The following is a 21,501-nucleotide window of genomic DNA, read 5'->3' as shown; positions in this document are numbered from 1 at the left end:
ATATTTATTAGTCATTTAGGTACTTGTTTATTGTTAGAATTAAATACTGCAGTGCTTGGACTAAGTGTTCATTATTATTTAGAGCCTGAATAGGGAAGATGGTTCTGGAGATAAAAGGCGTTGGAACTGCAGGGTGGTACTGGATGGATGCACTCTGCTCCCCAGGCACCTCCTGCGATCTTCCCCAGCACAAGGACACGTTTCCGCCCTTTCATCTTCTTTCTGAGATATAATTCACATGCAACATTGTATACATTTGAGGTGTAGAGTGTGTTGGTCTGACATATTTATATATTACAATGTGATTACTATAGCAGCACTAGCTAATCACCTCCATCATATCTCTGAATTATCTTTTGTGTGTGTGTGTGCACAGAATGATTAAAATCTAGTCTCTCAGCAGCTTCAAGGTTTCTAATCCAATATTGTGGACTACCATCACTAAGCCGTGCATTTGTGCATTAGATCTCCAAGACTCATTTCTCTCCTAGTTGTAAGTTTGAGCCCTTAACCACCACCTCCCTGATGCCCCCGCCCCATCCCTCATGCTGTCACCTTCAGTATTGAAGTTCTGCAGCAAATTGCTACCCACGGCAGACAAACCCGTCCTACAAAGACAACGAGAAGAACAACAAAGGTGTGGAAAGGGTTGACAAAACCGTCCAGGAGCCCCAACCTGAAAACGGTCATTCTGCTATCTCAACAATGTTCTAGACAGCTTTGTAACAATTTTCATTTAGAAATGAAAGATTTTTTTAAAAGGAAAGGAGAGCAGTCTACATATTACCTCTAAACCCAGGTCAGCGTAGCTTTTTGGCCTGCTTGGCTTGGCTTTCTTCAACTCTCTTTTTCCCTGTCTTTGTAATGCCTGTCCCTGCCAGTCTCCAGGTGCCCCTAGTTACAGGCCAGCTCCGCACTGGAGGGGAGGAGCCAATTGCCAGTGTCTGTTCCCAGAATTGCAGCCCCACACCCCAGCGCCCTACTGTGCTGCCCTCCTGGGGACCAAAGTGGACCCTGCTCGTTCTGTGCCCTGTGCGTGCCGTGTCCAACACCATGGCTGGCGGACCCGAGAAATGTTTATCTTTGGTTGGATTCAGTCTTCTCTGTCTGAAAATGGTGAGTTGGCCATTCTGACCTACCTACAACTATTTGGGGCGGGGGGGAGACATTCATTATCCTTCTCTTTTAGGGCCTAGGGAGTGAGGAGATAGAAATGAAAATATTTTTAGACTATACCAAGATCATGTATGTTTATATGTTTGAAATGTGATGCGATTTACTGGAGAAAGAACAAAATTACCATTATATTTTAAGAACAAAGATTTCTGAAAAATCCGTCAGCAGCTACTGAGTTAGTTCAATAGGCAGATTCAGGGAGAAAAAAAAATGAAATAGTAATGTGATCTGCCTGCAGCCTCTAAATTCTATTTAGGATTTCTTTGTGGTAAATATGAGTGTTGGGAACTGATGTGTGCAAATAAACATTCTGTATGGGCTGAAAGATCACTCACATTACGTGTGAAAAAAATGTGATAAATTTATTACTGCTCTGACTGATGTCTTCCACTCCCCCAAACGGTATTTCCTTTATGGTTCTAATTTTCTAAACTTTCCTTTTCAGGTTGCTTCAGCAAAAACAGGTAAAGTGTTCTAAAATGCAAGTTTCCCCTCCTCATATCTGATTTTAATTTTCCTTGTGAATTCTTGCGCTACCCCGAAAGACCTAGGCTATATACCAGGGAAAAGCTTCCAACATTTTCTGAGCACTCATACTGTGAGTGGAACTGGTAAGACAAACACAGGGATCAAACTTCAAAGTCCTCATAAGATGTTCTTACTAAGATGTATAGAGTCATGTAGTTACGGGTTTTCTTGAACAGAGGCAGCCTTCAGCAAAATATTACAATGGCCATCATTTCTGTCAAAGAAACAAAATTTTAGTTATAAACAGTGAAGAGTCTAATCTATGTACCTTTTCTTATTTGTCTTCTGAGGAACTAGAGGAGAAAACTAAAAATGCTTTTTTTTAATTAAAATCTTAGGATTCTCTACTTTAATAAAAAAAAGATTTTACACTCCTAATATTGCATCCTTAAAATATAGACAATGATACGTTGGAGCTGGGAAAAGGCTTTCTTTTCTAATTATTTTATTACCATTTTTCTTGAGTAGATGACTGGAGACATGGATTATTTCCCTAGAGGCCTCTCCTAGCTTGTACGTTCTAGAAACCCAAACCCCCAGAATGGAAATTTATATTCTGTAGGATTTAGATGACCTGGAGGGACCTTATGATATCACTTATGCCATCAGTAAACTCTCATACCAATTCAACATTAGAACAACTTTTTTAAAAGATTTTATTTATTTATCTTTAGAGGGGAAGGGAGGGAGAGAGGGAGAGAAATACTAATGTATGGTTGCCTCTCATGTGTCCCCTGCTGGGAACTGGCCTGCAACCCAGGCATGTGCTCTGACTGGGAATCGAACCTCAATACTCTGATTCACAGGCCTGCGCTCAATCCACTGAGCTACACCAGCCAGGTATTAGAACAACTTTTTAAAAAATTTAAATCCTCTCCTGAGGACATGTTTATTGACTTGAGAGAGAGATTATTTTATCTATAGCATAGTAAAGCAGGTATAAATAAGGCAATTTCAAATTTGGTATTAGACATACATCTTTGAGCCATAAAATGCATACATATACAATAGGTTTTTAAAAATCACTTCATGCTTTATTTTTGTTTATTTACTTACTTGATTGATTGATTTTGGAGACAGAAGGGGGGGAGACAGAGAAACATCTATTTTTGTTCCACTGATTTTTGTATTCAGTGGTTGATTCCTGTATGTTGCTTGACCGGGGCTCAACCTGCAACCTTGGCAGATCCCGACAACACTGTAACCAACTGGGCTACCCAAACAGGGCTTTCGTGCATTTTTCTTATTCACTTGTTCTTGAGAAATCTTCAGAACTGAGCAGAAAGCTATGAGGACTGTGGGGCCATACACAGAGCAATTTCTTTTTCATAAGTGGCATCTGGGTGGACACATAAGTGGCCTCTGGGTGGACACGAGGTAGCTCTGCTGTCTCTTGGCGGTCCCGGGACACGCCCACCAAACTCCCAGAATGAGGCTCTGTTTAGCGCCTCACTATTTGGGGGAAGGATGGGGCAGGCTGAGCTGCTAGGGAGGCTGTTAATTGATGCGGCCTGGCTTTTCTCTAAAGGGCTGTGCATTATCGACACGGCGTAGGAGGTTTCCTTTCAGGTGTGTGTTATTTTGGTTCTCTCCCTCCTCTGGCGTCAGCTGTCTGTCTCTGGGCGCCGGGGCCACGCCGGCTAATTTGGATCTCGGGGCTGGTAGAATATGCACAGATGCTGAGCATCAAAGCTCGTTACGTCTGACTCATCCGAGTGGTTGGCAGCACCTCTACAGGGAAGAATGCTTTCTCTTCCATCAATGACGCAAGTGGGCCAAACACCGAACTAAGAGAGAGGGAGGCGCTGCTCATTTACGCAGCCTCGCCCTCCTGTTGGCGGCGCTCTTCTTTTGAAGGGAAACAGTACAAGGGATGTTGACCTCGGTTTATTGCTGTTCCTCTTCAGATCCTGCCCTAGAACCAAGTGAAAGACGGGTGATCTGTCTCTCCAGTCTGGGCTTACCAGAGCTCCCCACAATCTCGCCTTCCCTGGCACCCCCTCGGGCAGCCTGGCTTTTCCAAACCCAAAACTTGCTCGACCTGGTCCACAACGCATGCGCACAAACAGGCACACTAACCCTTTCCAAGTCCCCTCACATACATTCGTTCACTTCATCTTCACCACAGTCCTATGATGTAGGTATTTACACATCAACAGAAGCCCTAATATGTGCCTATTATTACTATTCCACATTCTCCAGGGAGAAGCTGAATGTAGAAGAGGTTAAATGGTGTGTACGCTTTCACCAGCAAAAGTAAATGGCTCACACCCAGAGTCTCTGAACCCAAATCCTTTTGCTACTTTCCTCCGCCAGGGGACCCTGAGCTTCCTCCTCCTGCTGGAACTGGCTCCAGGTCGCACCCCTCCCGGGCAGGCTTCTCCCAGCTCAGTCCACCTGGGCAGGGTGTGCGGAGTCTCCAGGCCCCTGACAGTCCTGTGGGGAACAGTCTGTAACCTGCTCGTCTTTCGAATTCTTTCCTGGCCACCCCGTGGATGCGCTCTCAGGCCCCCATGTCCATGGCTAGTTTGGTTGTCATTTTCCCAGGAAATTCTTTCTTTCCAATGAGCAAGACTGGCTGACATAGCAGATGAATTATGGGGACAAAGGAAAGAGAAGGAGCTGAGAGAAACCACAGATTTAGAGGAAAGATGTCATATAACACAGAGCAAATAACTCAGGGAGCAGGAAAAGGATGCATGCGTGTTGGGGGCATAAAAGGGAGAGTCCCTGCTGGGGCTTTTTTTTTTTTTAAATAGATTTGAGTGAGAGAGTGAGAAACATTGATCTGTTGTTCCAGTTATTGACTCATTCATTGGTTGCATCTTGCATGTGCCCTGACCAGGCATCAAACTTGCAACCTTGGCCTGTGTGGACAATGCTCTAATCAAATGAGATACCCAGCCAGGGTCCTGCTGGGGCCTTTCTATCCTGCAGAGGGGAGAGGAGACACAGTGCTTCCTGCAGAGTGAGCTTCTGCTGGCAAATGGCTAAGCTAAGATGGACAGGCCTGCAACGTCTGTCCCCCCAGTACACAGAATCAGCATCATTTTCTTTCGATGGCGAAGGAGACAGTCCTGGGTGACGTTCAAGGAATGTCTGGCCAGTGCACAGTGGAGACTTTGTTTGCTCTTGCAGCGTGGTTATTTCTGAGACGCTGCCTAAGCCAGCGCTCTGGGCTATTGGTGCAGAAAGAGAAGGTGGCCGTGCCAGGCACGTGGGGATCTGGCAGGTGGGGGCCGTTAGGGGGAGGGGTGATACTGGCAGGTCTCATATGGGGTCTGCGTGTACTCTCCCCGCCCTCTGCACTATAGTTATGCTTTGCCCTTTGGTTCTGAATTTGGCGTGTAGTGATTTAACCCAGTGAACATTTTACATTAAACATAAAAGGCCCAGTGCCAGTTTCAAACCTGAAACCCAGCTCTTTTTGTTTGACCTTTTCTTCCACTTAGATCTACATCCGGGGCATTTTTGTGTCTGTGGGTTTTTGCAAAGTAGTGAATCTGATTATCATACGATGTCTCCGCCTCCGCACTGAACGTGTAGGAATGCTTCGCAGGAACTCGTGACATGAACGTTCATATCTGCCTAGAAAACCATGGCCAGGTCCGTTTTATGCTAAGGCAGATAGTTTGATAGAGAAAGGGAGAATCAAGCTTATTCTGATTTTATATAGAACAGTCTGAAAATGGTCTCATTCCAATAACAGGAAAGTACGATAGCATAATTAGAAAACAAAACTCAGTTCTCCCTGCTTCCTCTGTTAAATTAAATGCCACTGTGGGAAGTGAGCTACAGGTACGAGGGAGACTCAGCCACGGCAGAGGTGGCAATGCAGGTGAGCCCTCACTGGAGGTGGTAAAGCGCTGCCGGAGGGCAGGGAGTGGGCGTAGTGGCAAAGCAGGCTGGGAAATTCCCAGGACGCCATACTAGAGTAAGATCTTCTAGAATAAAGCGCATCAAAGATCCTCTTCCTCATCTCAGAGAGCTTTTCTCACAATCATTTCCTACTTTTATTTAACTTAAAAAAAAATTTTTTTTTAGAGGAAGAGAGGGAAAGAAACATCAATGTGTGGTTGCCTCTTGTACACCCCACACTGGGGACCTGGCCTACAACCCAGGCATGTGCCCTAACTGGGAATGGAACTGGCGACTCTCTGGTTCGAAAACCTGCACCCAATCCACTGAGCCACACCAGCCAGGGCACCATTTTTATTCAACTTTTAAAAATACAAACAATGCAAATTATCCCAGAGGCAAGTGGGAAAAACCCCTTTGAAATCCCATTTCTGAGTGAAAGGGTGAGCTCTCTGACTCTCTTCTGGAAATCGGCGTTGCCTTTCTTTCTTTCTTTCTTTCTTTCTTTCTTTCTTTCTTTCTTTCTTTCTTTTTTATCTGTAAAGTAAGGGTAGAGTCTGTGTCTGAAGGATAACACAAAAATGACGTAGTTTGCAAAGGAAGATGATGAAAGAAGTAATTCTTTTAGGCATTCTAGCTAATCAATGTGCAACTTCAAAATCTCTTGCAGCTCCGGAAATACCCACTATTGACCAGGCATATTCAAAACTCAGCAACAGTATCACTGTGGAATGGGCCGCCGTCCCAGGGGCCACCGGTTACCTCCTCACAGCCAAAGATGGGGACGCCGTCATTGAAACCATGGTGGCCAATTCCCCAGGCACTGTGACAGGCCTGAAGGCCGCCACCTCGTACCAAATCACGGTCCGATCTGTCAGTGCCACGGGGAAAAGCCAGGCCTCGCCTCCGAAGCAGGCAAAGACAGGTAGCTAGACGCCGTCCTCTGTGAGCCATTACTTGTGGCCAGGATCAGACACACGGGGCTGCAACTGCCTGATGCAGTTTTGTGTCCCATGAGTGCCTATGATTCAGGGCCTAGAAGCAAAAGGCACCAAATGATCTCTTCTGGGAATTTGGTTATCTGTGGAGAAGGTGGTATTTATATATACATATTTTTTAAGATTTTATTTATATTTATCTTTAGAGAGGAAGGGAAGGAGAGAAGGAGAGAAATATCAATGTATGGTTGCCCCTTGTGAGTCCCCTGCTGGGAACTGGCCTGCAACCCAGGCATGTGCCCTGACTGGGAATCAAACTGCAATCCTGTGGTTCACAGGCCTGCGCTCAATCCACTGAGCTACACCAGCCAGGGCCTATTTATTTATATATTTTAAAGTGAGAGGGGCCAGGGGGAGGAGAGAGAGAAACATCAATTCGTTGTTCCACTTATTTATGCATTCATGGGTTGTTTCTTGTATGTACCCTGACTGGGGATCGAACCCACAACCTTGGGGTATCTGGATGATGCTCTAACTGAATGAGCTGCCAGGCCAGGGCTAGAAGGTATATTTAAATTCCAGAGAATTTGCGTTTTAAAGTAACTATTCCTGGGCATATTTAAAAGTGTCCCTGCTTGTAAATCTGTGCAAAAGGGATATCCGTTTTTAACCTCAGTTATCCATCAAGATGATGCTAAATAAAAAGCACACACAGGAGGGATTTTGCTGCGCTTTGACTTTTTTGGAATAAAAACATTTGGAGTTTGTCATCAGCATAACTTAAATGGATTTGACTAAGTTGTACCTAAACAAGTTTCTGAAAGGTCGTCTACACAGTAAAATAGTACAAACCACCATTTCCACTACTGGCTTATACTATAATTATGAGGTTGTTTTATTTAATTCCTTACCATCCTCCAGTTTGAAGTAATGCCTAATATTAGAATTTCTCTGTTCTTTGTCCCTGTGATGAGTTGTTTATGATTAATACGCATGTAAATAGCAATTCTTGTGGCTTTTAAAAAAATAGCCATTCTTAATGACACGCTTTACCACGAATCCATTTGCAAAGCAAATCATTATTTCCTAACACAGAAAATCAGCCTTAGACTACTTACTCCTGAGTGTGAATTCTCCTCTACCACCCTTTCGTGACACAAGCAGACGTGTTTTTGCCTTCGCAGTGTTGGCCGCACCGATTCTCGAGGTAAGCTCCCCGAGTTCAGACTCCATTCTTGTTCAGTGGGAAGCTGTACACATGGCCATCGGGTTCTCCGTGTCCCTTGTGCGAGCCAACGGTCTGGGCAGAGTATGGAAGGAGAACACTACGAACACCACCTTGACATTCACCAGCTTGGACCCCGGCGCTCTCTACACCGTCAAGGCCTATGCGTGGAACGCCGAGGGTGCCCCCGGGGACGACTCCACCTGCAACCAGAGAACAAGTAAGGCTTCTCGGCTCGGCCCCCAGATCTCCTTTCTGATTGATGACAGTGGCTGTGTATGGTCACCGTCGAGCGCAGTGTCGAGGGATGAGCACAAAGCAGCTGGCAGCAGCTATTTACATTTATGATGAGTTTATTTATAGTGCCTTGTCTGTTCCCCTTGGTAGCTGAAATGCTTTCTGCGTGAATAAAGAAATGCTGATTTCATAGCAGGTGCAATTAGTTACAATGACGTCATTCGGGTGGGCCCTATTCCAGTAGGACTGATGGCCTTATAAAACGAGGAAATCTGGACACGGTCATGCACGTACAGGGAGAATGAATGCCATATGGACAGGAAGACCAAGGAGAAAGCCCGCAATAGATCCTTTCTCATTGCCTTGGGAAGGGACCCACCCTGCCAACCCCTTAACTCAGACTTCTCGCCTGCAGGACAGCGAGATGATGCATTTCTGTTGTTTAAGCCACTGAATATGTGGCACTTTGTTACAGCAGTCCTGGCCCCGTCAGGCTAAACCCAAAGTCTCTGAAACGTAAAATGTGGAGAAGCAAATGAAGAAAAGGGCTTCAGGAAACCTGTCGCCTCTGGGACATGGTGCAGATGCTGTGCCTGACGCTGTCTGCCTGGGCATCCTTCTGTCAAAGCTCTTGGAAGGTCACATCGTGCTTGGGTGCTTCAGGCTACTGCAAAATCCTAATTGTTTCTCAAAAATGTAGGTCCTCGTGCTCCTGACGACATCGAAGTCTCTTTCGACAGTGGGGCTCTGCAGGCGTCTGTTTCATGGGCCCCGGCGGAAGGTGCTTTCAACTACACGGCCATGGCTCGGAGCGCCTCTTCCGAGCGGAGCTGCAGCACCCTGCTCAGGGCCTGCACCATTTCCTCCCTCCAGTGTGGGACGGAGTACCTGGTTTCCGTCATCGCCAGGAACGACGCAGGGTCCAGCAGGTCAACTTCAGCAGTGACCCTGAAAACCGGTAGGTGACCAGGGGCTAGGTCACTGTGTGGCCAGCGAGCCAAAGTGACCGGCATGTGGGAAACAGGTGACCGCCTGACACTGTTCCAGAACCTGCTGGAAGAAGTGAAAACAGAAGCCTGGTCTAAATGAAAGCAGGGAGTCGGACATTCCGATGGGTTTGAGTGAAGCCAGATACTGTGCCTTAGAAAACGCACTTTTAAACTTTGGAGAACTGGTTCCTGTTGTGATCTTACTTTGTAAAGTCGCAAAAATTCTAAGACCTGGTTAGAGGTGCACCCATTTCTAACTGTGCAGTACAGGTAGTGGCCTGTTCTTGGCATCCTGTTTCACAGACCTAGGCTTGGTGGGAGCTATTTTTTAAGATAAAGAGGGCCTGTCTGTAGTTCTGGCTATATCTCCGGATATCTTCAGATATTATTCTTATCAAGGACATAAAGATGTATAGATGTGAAGATTCATTCCTCTATTTAGAAATATCTATGTGTTTGGGGATGGTAACTAACACTTAGTGAAGACCTATGATGCCCCAGGTATTATAAATACATCACTTTATTTAATTCTCAGAACCATTCAGCGAGGCAGGTTCTAGTACCTCCTTTATTAGCTAAGAAAAGTGAAGTTCAGAGGAGCCAAATAACTTTTCCAAGGCCTTAGCGATATTCAGTTCCTGCGCCATCTGGAATTCAAGGCCAAGTTTGCCTGATTTCACTCCTCTAAGGCACAGAAAATGTAGATAACCACAATAATGTCCCCTTTACCCCAAATGCAGAACCATTTAAAAGGCTTCTGAGCAGAGAGGAAAAGAGCCATCGCCAAGCCGATACATGCCGTATTCCGCAGGGAAAACCTACAGCTGACCCTCTGCATCATAAATAAATAAAACCCTAGTTCAATTGCATTAAGTAAAATCATAATTATGTTAAAGCTGCTGATAACACCTCGGTGAGTTGACCTCTCAGGTGGATGGCACATAGGAAACAGGTATGAGGATGAGGGAGCTGAGAGCGAGAGGAGAGTTAAGAAACACACTTTCCCTTTGTTTTTCAGCCACCTTCTGGTGATTCGCCAAAATGAGTAGCCGAAAGGGATAGAGAAGAGGCACCTGCTCTATGTGCTCCGGGCCTTTTAGAAAACAGGGAGTTGTCCCTTTGGCCACATACCTGCGAACCTACGGGAAAGGTGATATTGTAGGCAGGAAGGGAATGGGCACTGTTCAAAAAGGAAGGCCTGCAGGTGTTCTCAGGGCAAAATGGGAGGAGCCTGCAGGGCTGTCCAGCAGGGCAGGTCCTTGCCAAGAGAATCAATGTACGTATGTAGCATGGTAAATATTCTAAGAGCTAGGATAGCTCCCTGAAATGTGTGAAGGAAAATGATTGTAGAGAGAAAGAAGCCATAGAGAGAGATACGTGGTCCAGCTGAAGCACCAGCAGGCACCACCCAGAGATGCATGTTTAGTGAGAACCAGTTGACAGGAGGCGGGGCTGCTGGAACCCACTCCCTATGAATGCATGGTGTGACCAGAGAAACAAAATAGAAAGACCTCTGTACTGGTAACAATGTTTCTCTTAACTGAGTAGAAGGGTGGTGTCCCCTTCACCCCCCTCCAATTATTTGAATAAAACTCTGTGTCCTAAAAATAGAAACAAAGAAATATATTTTCCAAAGCCCAGCAGTTCTGAGTTAGTCATCCAACTCCAGAGAGAACTATCCAGTGTTTTTTTTTTTCAATCTTAGATGCGCACTAAAAGCATCCCGAGAGCTTTTACAAAATCCTGCCACCCAGGTCCCACAGAAGACCAGTGAAATCGAGTTGCCGGGAGTGGAGACAGGATATGAATAGTCTGTAAATACTCTGCAGTGGATTCTGGCAAGCAAGCATCCTGAAATAGTCCCACTCACCTTCATGGTGGGAGGCACCCCTATAGTCTGTACACAACACCATCAGGAACGACCTTGACTTATTGATAAACTATGTTTAGAAAGTTCTATGTGTTTCCTGGGACCGAGAATTGGGTAGTGTATTTCTGGAAGATATCCATTAGAGATGACTAAGATTTTAAGAGCTTAGAGCTCGGAAGAACAAGCCTCGGTTGGAATTCATTCCTTCAGAAGACTTGGTTCTGTGCTGATGTTGGTGCCTTAATGGAGAAACAATATTACCACCACATTAGCCAGTCGGGTTTCTGACACTGTCTAGCAGGCGTTGTGTGAGACAAATTTTAGGCCATGTGAGAATGTCTCATTGGCTTGTGCCTACTCTTTGATGTATTTCTGGTCCACGGTGTCTAGTGTTTTGGACAATTGCAAAGGAGCAAAGACAGTCTCTCGCAACTGTTTATTACTCATCCCTTCCTAGTGGCTTGTGCCCCTGGAAGAGTGACGATCCAAGAAGACCCTCCCGGCCACCTGTCTGTGTCTTGGTCCCATGTAGACCTGGGAGATTACTACGTGGCCTTTGTGAAGAGTGACGATGGCTTGGAAGTTCACTGCAACACGTCCCTTACACAGTGCAACTTCCGGTCTGAATGTGGCTTCACCTACTTTATCAGTGTTTTCGCCTATAACAAGGCGGGGCAGAGTCCTTTGGGTGACGTGTTCAACTATACCACAGGTGAGTCGCACTTGCTGCTAGTGAAGGGAGTTCTGAATTCGCTACACTTTGCGGTGGGACGGGTCACCTATGCTACACAGGTCCCCAGGGGTCATTCTGGGACCGAGAACTGAAAGCGGAGCTCTTTTTTCATACTCTTTCCAGAGTAGGACATTTGGGCTTTGTGGACCCAGGCTTGACAAAAATGCAAGGTTTTGGGGTGAAAAGAGGGGAAAGAACATGGTTGTTTGCCCCCGCTCTGAAAAAGGGAACCCTCCCCCACGGTCTATATGTCGTTCAGCCTTGTGCTAGGTGAGGAAGAGCTGAAGGGCTTTCCTTATGTCTCAACACCTCATTCTTCCCCCAAAACCAGAGCACAGGTTCTAGAACTAGGCAGGTTCCTCACTAGTCCCATAGTATCCTCCACTGCAAAATGGGACGAATAATAAATCATAAGAGGATGAATATGAAAAAATATTTGTATATGATTATGTACAATGCAAACATTTTTATTAGCATCATTATTACTTTTACTATTATTAATCTGCTCCACTAGGCTTGGATCTTCTAGGGGCAGGGATTATGTTTTATTTATCACCTTATCCTCAATGCTTATCACTGTGTGATTGGCATGTGGGGGGATGCTTGCTTTTTAAAGAGTGAATGAAGTGACTTAAAATGAATCAACTATGTTTATAGATAAGGATACTACAATATAACTATGTAAAAAAAAACAATACCAGTTGAATCATGAGACATTTTTACCAGGGTGAAGGAATCAAATAATCAATCAGTGTCTTCAGAATTTGGAGTAAGCGTCCTCCAGGTCTCAAGAGCACAGGAGGGTCTTCTAGAGGGAGTGACCTTGAACTGGATCTCAAGGGATGGTTCTAACATCTGATAATACGATGATGCTGCCTGTCCTCCTCTGCCTCCCTGTTTTATCTGGTTTAGCATCTGGAAGGACCAATAGGCTGCAGAAAGTTGTCAGGCAGAAGAGGGGAACGGCCTTGCACAGGGGGCCAGCAGTCTGAGGCCCAGGGAAATGTGAGCACCGGTGCCGTGTGGCTTGAGGGGTCTGGTGTGGTAGGGAACCCAGGGAGATGCCGTTGAACATACACACTGGGCACAGCTTATAATGAACTTGAATGTCATGCTTAGAGGATTTAGCCCCTACGTAGCAGGTGTTAGGCCAAGTTCAGGGCTGGACGGCCTGCAAGAGAGCATTGCAACAATTTAGGAGGGCAGCGACAGAGTCTGGGCTCAGGGGCGGGCATCTGCGTCCCCCTCTGACAGCCTTGCTCTGTACTGACCTCCGTCCCCTCTCTGTTCCTGCTTCCAGCTCCCTGTTGTCCCAGTGACATTAACCCTGTGCTGGTATCCAGTGACAGAGTCGAGATTGTCTGGTCCCCTGTCCGAGGTGCCGAACTGTATGAAACCAAGGCCGTGGGCGGGTTGAACACGGTCGAGTGCAACGACACTGCTCCTGCTTGTACCCTCTCGGCTCTGGCGTGCGACACCCAGTACAACATCACCGTGTATTCCTTCAGTGAAGTCCGGGGCAGCAACACGTCCTGTGCCTCCCGATTCGTAACCACAGGTACGATGCGGCACGGACCTCGCTCATCGACGTCTGCCTGACCCACCCCAGGGTGCCCCTGGGGCGGGCCTTCAGCAAGCACTATCCAAAGGCTAACTCCCACTAACCACTTTTTTTTTTTAAATCCTCACCTGAGGGTATGGTTCTTTTTTAAATTGATTTTTAGAGAGTAGGGAAGAGAGAAAGAGAGAAAAAATATATGGATGTGAGAAACATCCATCAGTTGCCTCTCATACACGCCCCAACCAGGAATTGAACCCACTACCTGCGGTATACCAATGGTGATCCAACCACCGAGCCACCCAGCCAGGCCTGCTGTTTACAGGGTCCATTAGAGCCCCTGTCTTACTAGGAAGAGGCAGAAGAGAAGGTGGACGAGGGAAACTAGGGAAAAAAAACAAGTAAAAGAGGAGACGAAGGGATTATGGAAGGTGTTGCCTGTCAGCCAGTCACCACCCTCCCCCTTTGGGGGCCCTGCTGGGTAATCGCACCGTGAAGGTTAAGACCAGAAATGTTTGCCTTAATTACTTATGCTTTTGGAGTCCAAAATGCTCCTCAATATCTCCCAGTTAGTCTGATGCTCCAGGAACCCAAGACCATATATCAAGGGCAGCAAGGTTCCCACCCAGACAGGATGAACTTGGCTTTCAGGCATGGTGTGGTTGACAGTGACACGTGGGGGAAGAAAATCAGTTTTATTTCATTTTATTTACGTTTTTAATTCTCACCCAAGGATACGTTCTCATTGATTTTTAGAGAGTGAGGAAGGGAGTGAGAGAAAGAGAGGGTGGGGGAGAGGCAGACAGACAGACCCACAGACATGGGTATGAGAGAGTAGATTGGTTGCCTCCCATGTGCCTCGACCAGGATCGAACCTGCAACCCACATATGTGCCCTGACCACAATCGGAAACTGCAGCTTTTTGTTGCGGGGGCCGTGGCTCCGACCAGCTGAGCCACCCAATCAGGGTGAAGAGAATTAGTTTTAGAGCAAATGGCACAGGTGATAGTTTTGACTCTCACTGTTTCAATGAATAATCTGGACTCTCTAACCCTGGCTGGCGTGGCTCAGTGGATTGAGTGCCAGCCTGCAAACCAAAGGGTCTCCAGTTCGATTCCCAGTCAGGGCACATGCCTGGGTTGTGGGCCAGTTCCCTGGTGGGGGGTTGCACAAGGGGCAGCCACACATTGATGTTTCTCTTACTTTCTTTCTCCCTCCCTTCCCCTCTCTAAAAAGAAATAAAAAATAGTAATAATGTGAACTCTCTTAGCTCCTTGCAGTCCTGAAATAAGTGTTTCAAAGGACGCCTTCTCTGTAGTCCATGTGCATTGGAGATCCGGTAATGATGGTGCGACCTACACGGTGACCGCCTGGGGCGAGGACGGGCTGTACCGGTGCCGCAGCACAGGGCAGTCCTGCGCCCTGGCGGGCTTGCCCTGTGGCTCCATGTTCTCCGTCACCGCGGTGGCTGAGACCCAGGCGGGACGCAGCCTGCCCAGCTACAATGTGCCCCTGGAAACAGGTACTGAGTCAGTCTGGAGCCTGCCTCGGGTTCCTCTTGGCTACTTTTATCTAATTCCGGCCTGGTACCGGCAGCTGTCAGCCTGGACGCTGACTTCAATGGGGTCCAAAGGAATTGTTTCAGACATGAACTTTTTAACTTGATCTCCCCTAACTGTGATAGAAATACATTACACTCAGAGGCCTTTCCAAGAGCCCGAGCTTACAAAATAATGCAACATGCGGACACAGGCTTTGTAAAAAATATCATTCATCAGGAGGCTCTAATATAGTCACACACTGACATCAAAGGGGAGATAAGTTGACTCTGCAGCACATTTATTGGAGTTGATTTTCCCCAGTGACACAGTTTACCAAAACAACTAGCAAGGACCAAATGAGCTGGTTTGTTACTTATTTCTTTGGGTCAGCCCTTTTCAGGTCTTCCTCTAAACGATGCTTTCTGCCTTTCTATTTCCTAATTGGTAAAGGTGGGTCATGGCTTCATCCCGGTGGTTGTGAATATTAAGTTATTTAATTCTGCGAAGCCCTTTGCATAGTACCTGCTGCACAGTAAGAGCTGGATGAAAGGATGCTGGGATTGCCGTACAGTATTGCATGTGAATGAAATTTAGCAACTACTCAAAGCCTTTGGACATTGTCCCTTACATACACATACAACAACAGATGGACTTTGGACTACAACACTTGAAATGTAAAAAGCCACAGAATAGAGACAACTCCAAATACACAGGAAGATTCTGGATATCCCTATATCCTATACAATGATTCCCTAAAAAATTGAGACTTGGCTGTGGCAGTCTTAGGTAGCTGGGACTATTTCAAGCTTTCATATCAATTATATACTATGAAATGCATGAGAAGTGCAAAATGCATGTAGTTACAAATGCTGTGAAACATGGTATTGGGAGAAGCGGGGCGTGCCGCCGCTGCTTTGGAATTTGCAACTGGAATTTTAAAGCTGGGGGACAACAAAGGGTTTTCTTACTCTCAGAAAAACTGGGGGGACCTCACATTACCCACAGCCAGTTAGTGCATTGTGACCTTGGGGACAGCACCCACTATATATTCAGTCGATGTTAAGTGATACATCAGAGGAAGTGAGATTTTTGCTTAACAAAAGAAACTTTTCATTAACAATTGAAGGTTTGCAAAATGTAGGCTATGAAATGAAACCCAGGCAAAATGCAAATAACCTTCCATGGAAACGAATCCCCAATTCTTTCTCTTTTTCCTCATTTCAGTGCCGTGCTGTCCAGCTGGCCTGACAATAACCCAGGTCACCCAGTCAGTCATCAACGTGAGCTGGACAGTTGGGACCGGGGCCCTAACCTACGTGACAGTTCTGGAGTCACCCACGGGACAGTCCAAATGTCACACTCATCAGAACCACTGCCTCCTGGGATGCATCACATGTGGCGTCAACTACACAGTGGCCTTAAAAGCAATAAGTGCCACTGGGGTGACCGCAGACTGCGCCTACCCCAGCTATTCCTCTAGTAAGTGTATTCTGGACTTGAGCTCTGCCGGCAAGGACCTTGACCAGCCGTCATCCATCCAGCCAGAAGCCCCTCCTTTCCATCCAAAAATAGGCTGTATCTCTACCTACCCTGTGTCATGAATCAGGTTACCTTCTAAAATGTTTGGTTTTGCTCTTGACTTGGAACCTCCAAGCTTCAGAGGCTTCTGTTGGTAGTTGCTGAATTAACTCCCTTAGAACCAGGGTCCGGGTGCACTTTTTCTGAAGAGAGGGTGGGTTTTTGTAGGACACAGCCCCCCGCAGTTCTCAGACCACGTTTAGAGCAGGCGTTGTACAGGGTCTGGCACACGTAACGCCCCTGTTATATTACAAAATCATAAGCATGTAATTGTGTAACATAACCTGGTCACACTCGAGCACACCGTGTGGCATTTTAGGTGAAATGTTCAAGTTAAAACTATGAATTATTACACCCATGAACCACACTCTAGCAGGCGTTACCTTCTGCCACACCCTGTGTTTGGCTTGCGTGGTTTCTTCTCATTCTTATTACGCTATTACCTCTCCCCTAAACCACTCGGGCTCCTTCTCTGGTTTCTCATTTCCACAAGCTGAAGGGACACTGCCTGCTGACGGTGTTCTCTCCAGCTTCACAAAGACCAAACCGTCAGGGAGTGGCAGCGAAGGGAGAAGGGGTGCAGCACTAGCAAATCAGGCTTTTCTTTTCTCGTCTGTCCATGGAAGTGGCTGCTTGGAACAGTGTTTCGCCAAAAAACTGAGGACACCTCCCAGGCTGAATGGGAAAGAGTTAGACGATCGGTTAGTCTCGTCTGTTGCGGGCTGACACAGCGGAGCTGGAGTCTGATTTTTCCATCCCGGGTGTAGTAGAGTCTGCGACTAGGAGTCTGAAGACCTGGCTCCTTATCAGCCACTTTGCCTCATCTTTCCTGCTTCGGTTTCCTCGCTGGGAAGCGATATAGGAATAATCACAATGTGAAACCATTTATCGTGTGCTACAAATACATAAGTTGATTTGTGCTGCCTAAATTCTCACTCTGATACCCAGTTCTGGGAATATGGCCCTTTGCTTAGCTTCACACCCTCCAAAAAAATTTTTTTTAAAGAATACATCCCACGAGCCTGATTATCCATAGCTGAATTTTTAAATTATTATACAAACCCGTCATTATCTTAGTTACTGAGGAATCCACCCTTTGGTGCCCTGCTTGACATCCAATGTGTGACTTCTACCATGCATGTGGAAGAGAGGAAAAAACACCTAGCCTGCTCACGTGGACGAAGTGTGACCAGCAAAGCTCTGTCCCCTGCCGGCTGTGCAAGTCGCTGCTCTCCTGGCGTCAAGCTCCTCAGCTCAGCACAATAGGTCTTTTCAATTAAATCCGAAAGCAGTTAGTTACATTTAAATTCAACCCCACTAAACTCATTTGAAACTAGGGCATCAGGAAGGCTTTTGACAAGGATTCTGGGCCTTTGACTCATAAGGGCTTGACTCACACACAACACGTATCTGCCAAGTGTGGGCTTTTTGACTCACCATTGCTCCCTATTAAAAATACATGCCCTCCAGCCCCACTCATTTCTCTTTTCTTTTCTTTTCTTTTCTTTTCTTTTCTTTTCTTTTCTTTTCTTTTCTTTTCTTTTCTTTTCTTTTCCTTCCTTCCCTTCCCTTCCCTTCCTTCCCTTCCCTTCCCTTCCTTCCCTTCCCTTCCCTTCCCTTCCCTACCCTACCCTTCCCTGTTTTCAGTCTAGTGCATTTACTCAACTGTTTTTCCTCATGGATTTCTAACCATGTGGCCCACCATGGAAAGAACTGTGTGCCTCATCAAATCTTGCTCCAATCGTGTGTTATTTAGAATAAGTCACTTACACTGTTTCCCCCCAGTAACAAAGGCCATGTTTGTGGGACGGGGGACTGAACGATCTGTGTGTGTCTTTACCCTCCAGGTGCCTGCTGCCCATTGGGGGTGAAGTTGTACAGGCTGAGCCCTACTGGCGTCCGGATCGACTGGCAGGCCTCCAGGGGCTCTGCCAACTACAGCACCGACCTCTACGGCTCCAAAGGCATCTTCACCTGTTTTCCAGGCCCGGGCCTCAGTTTCTGTGACGTCACCGAGATACCCTGCGGGGACGTATACACCGTGATGGTGTCGCCAGTGGCTGAGACAGGCCTGAAGCTCACTTTCTGCCCCAAAAAGATATATTCAGGTACAGCAAGCTATGACCCTTTGTTTAAATCTAACCCTTCACTCAGTCTGTGAATTAAGATGCAGAGCACTCACGCTTCCCTGTGGGAAGGAAGGTCAAAGAGGGCATGAGGTTTCTACACACTGCAGGCAGGCTCTGGCTACTGGGGACCCCTACTCTCTTCGGAATCACGATGCCTTATTGTTATTTGATTTGGAGATACTCTGCCTTCCCTCTTCCTCTCTCCTCCTTCAGGAAAAAGACCAGAGGCTTGCTACTTAAATAGCAAAGCCAATTTAAAATGATTTCCTGCTTTGAGGTTTGGGCATGGATTTTCTTCTAAAAGATTTTGTTTATGTTTAGAGAGAGCAGAGACAAAAGGGAGAAAGAGAAGGAGAAAACATCGATGTGTGAGAGATACTTGGATCAGTTGCCTCTCAAGCGCCCCCCACCCCCACCCCCCAGTGCAACCCAGGCATGTGCTGTGACTGGGAATCAAACCAGTGACCTTTCGGTTGACGGACCAGCACTCAATCCACTGAACCACACCAGCCAGGGCTGAGTTTACATTTTTGACATAGCCTTAGAGATAATGATAGATACCCTAAAGTGCCAGAAATTAAGATACTTGAGCTTTTATTTGCACAGATTCAGCCTTATGACTGAGGAAGAGCTGGAGGATCAGGAAAAAAAAGGAATGTATACGTCATATGCTAGGTCTGGCAATATGTGACCACAACATGTGACTGTCAGCGAGTGGCATCTCACCAGAGCTGGCAGAAAGAGCACCAGCAATTTTCCTGCTCTATGGTCCAGCACCTGCCTTCTGCTACCTTGCCCAGAGCATAGCTGTGTGCTTTTCATATACTTCTAGAAAAAAAAAAAAAAGACAGAGAAAGAGCTGAGGAAGCCTTCCAACACAGGAAGAGGAGTAAACATGGGCCCAGACATCTTTACTGATGACCAGAATCTGAAGTCTCCAATCACATGCAGGTGCAGGAGGCCTCCTGGGTATGGGGCCGGGCCAGCTCCCTGTCGGGGTGTTCTCGCTGTCCTTGGCTGTCATGCTCTGATTCCTTATTTTTTCATTATTTTGTCCACAGGACAAGCTGGCCCAAAGCATGGCCCTATGGAAAGGGACAGAAATGGGTTTTTGGGAATGAGCAGTTAGAGAACCTAATTCATAACAACTCATAACAATTCATAACAGAACCTACAACTCATAACAACATTTCGTTGTATCTGTATGTTTTACAGTTTGTCAAATGTTTTCACATTCAGTACCTCATTAAATGCTAAAAAAAAAAACCCACCTCATTGAATGCTTAATTTCCTAGGTAAAAACCGTGCATTTGGGAAATTTTTTTTGTTTTTATTTTATTTTTTCACTGTTGGTAATGACTTACTCTGATAATTAGGACAGTATTGTAAATGATAATAATGACCAGTATTTACTGAGGACTATGTGCCGGCCACTATTATAAGGGCTTTACATGTATTAATTGATCCTTATAACAACCCTACAATGGTGGTATTCTTCTTATCACTTATAGGTAAACTGAGGCACAGAGTAGTAAAGTGACTTGCCCAAGGCCACGCTGCTAGTAGTTTCTCCTTCTCCTGTTACCCAAACTGATTCTTGTTCATTCTTCGGCTTACTTGTCCTTTATTCTTCCTTAAGGCTTATCTTTATCATGTTAAATATATCACTAAGTGTATTTTAAATGCTGTGTTTTTATTTATTGCAGTAACCTGCTCTGGAAGTACGCTTGGAATGGGTAAGGCATTTTTCTCACATGAAATTGAAGGGGATTTTCCTGTTGCATTTCAGGGTGACAGTGAAGTCAAGGTCAAAGCTGGCTCTTCAGTTAGTCAGGGAGGCAGGTGCCAGGGGGTCTGCTTCCGGTTTGCATGGGCAGATGGGCCCAGTGGAGGAAACGGGTGCTGAGAGGAGACTGGAATAAAGATAATGCTCCCTGCCTCTTTGGGTGCGCTCAGGGTGAGTCCGTCTAGGCCGTTCTGGGTGCACCATGGAGGCCAGTGATGGGCCAGATGGCAGAGACGACCATGCAGAGTGGTGCGTGCCAACCCGGTCAGGAGCGTGTGCTGCTTCATGAGAAAGCTTGCCACACACTCCTAGGGGACTGCTTGGTTTTGGACCTCGGGAAAAACCTTCAGAGGCCATTGTAACCGCCAAACTACAGACAGGCCAGCGTGCACACACACATGTGCCCAGTCGGACATGGCTGACTTCAGAGGATGTGAGTGGAAATGAAGCCTTCCTACCAGCACCCCCACTGGCCTGCCTCCCAGTCTGGGCCGGCTTCCCATCCGACGCTTCCTTCCGCAGGCAGGGCTCAGGCCTGGAGTCTCTCTCCACTGCCTGGTCTCCCCTTCATCTCCCAGACCACTGCTGTCTGAGCACTGCGGGGTGCCTGCAGCTCTAGCAAGCACAGTCCCTCTAAATTCTTAAAGGGCTTCTGTTTCCAGTGCCTGCACTTACTAATAGGTGCCTACATGTATTTAATAAGGCCTCGCTTATTAAAAACGAACTGTGAAAAGACTTCTCAATTATAAAAAAAAAATACTGAAAAAAAACTCCCCAAGTACCAATGACCTAGTCTTCAGTGAACTGTACATGGGCCTGGATCTGCATTCTTGAGACCTGTTTCCAGTTTTCTAGTGGTTTTCAATCAGTGCTCTCCTGAGCCACGGAGGGGCGGTGGGAGCATGCTGGGGGCTCCTTGTAGGAGAGAAGTCATGTATAGCCTCGGCTTCCCTAAAATTTTGTTAAAGAAACAGTTGCAGTGCTTTCTCAAGAAATACTTGAGAACCATCACTCTTCACTCTTAGATTCTGCTTCTCGTTACCAGAAAGCTTGTCCGAGATGTGCAGTCTCAGCCCCACCCTGATGTACTACATCCCCAGATGGTTCACACGCATATTCAAGTTTGAGGGATGCTGCCTAGCATTGCGGTAGTTCTCAGACTTGGGTGTGTGTGAGATGCTCCTGGGGAGCTGAGAGAGAAGGTGGAGGCCCGGCCTGTTGGACTGGCCAGGGCTGCCGTAACTCTCTCCCTAATTCCGGTCACTCAGGGCTGCCCTAACCATTGCTTCTCCCCTCCTCAGCCGGGTTCAGTCTCCAGCCTGTAGTCTGCCTCTTCCTTTAAGTAGATCCTTGTA

At 46.5% G+C, this 21,501-nt stretch overlaps 1 protein-coding gene across 1 annotated transcript; it reads left to right on the top strand.

The window, feature by feature from the left end:
- The first annotated feature begins 836 nt into the window (after positions 1 to 836).
- On the top strand, positions 837 to 20,326 carry FNDC7 (fibronectin type III domain containing 7). Its single transcript, XM_053655864.1, has 11 exons — positions 837 to 1,116; positions 1,622 to 1,640; positions 6,233 to 6,487; positions 7,685 to 7,945; positions 8,663 to 8,920; positions 11,279 to 11,533; positions 12,855 to 13,112; positions 14,383 to 14,634; positions 15,878 to 16,132; positions 18,079 to 18,339; positions 20,067 to 20,326. Exons 1-11 carry the CDS (start codon positions 865 to 867, stop codon positions 20,264 to 20,266), a joined length of 2,526 nt encoding a protein of 841 aa, XP_053511839.1. The 5' UTR covers positions 837 to 864; the 3' UTR covers positions 20,267 to 20,326.
- Positions 20,327 to 21,501: the final 1,175 nt, after the last annotated feature.

This window comes from Artibeus jamaicensis, unplaced genomic scaffold (genome assembly GCF_021234435.1).
Source record: "Artibeus jamaicensis isolate MK-2021 breed Jamaican fruit bat unplaced genomic scaffold, CSHL_Jam_final scaffold_1689, whole genome shotgun sequence".
Taxonomy (NCBI): domain Eukaryota; kingdom Metazoa; phylum Chordata; class Mammalia; order Chiroptera; family Phyllostomidae; genus Artibeus; species Artibeus jamaicensis.
The sequence above is the reverse complement of the archived record's forward strand: the minus strand, read 5'-3'. Positions and strand labels throughout refer to the sequence as shown.

Bases quoted from the DNA above. Each gene is read 5' to 3' on its own strand.
- FNDC7 (XM_053655864.1), top strand. From the start codon at position 865: ATGCCTGTCCCTGCCAGTCTCCAGGTGCCCCTAGTTACAGGCCAGCTC. The intron at 11,534-12,854 runs GTGAGTCGCACT...TCCTGCTTCCAG, and splicing joins CGTGTTCAACTATACCACAG to CTCCCTGTTGTCCCAGTGAC. The intron at 13,113-14,382 runs GTACGATGCGGC...GAACTCTCTTAG, and splicing joins CTCCCGATTCGTAACCACAG to CTCCTTGCAGTCCTGAAATA.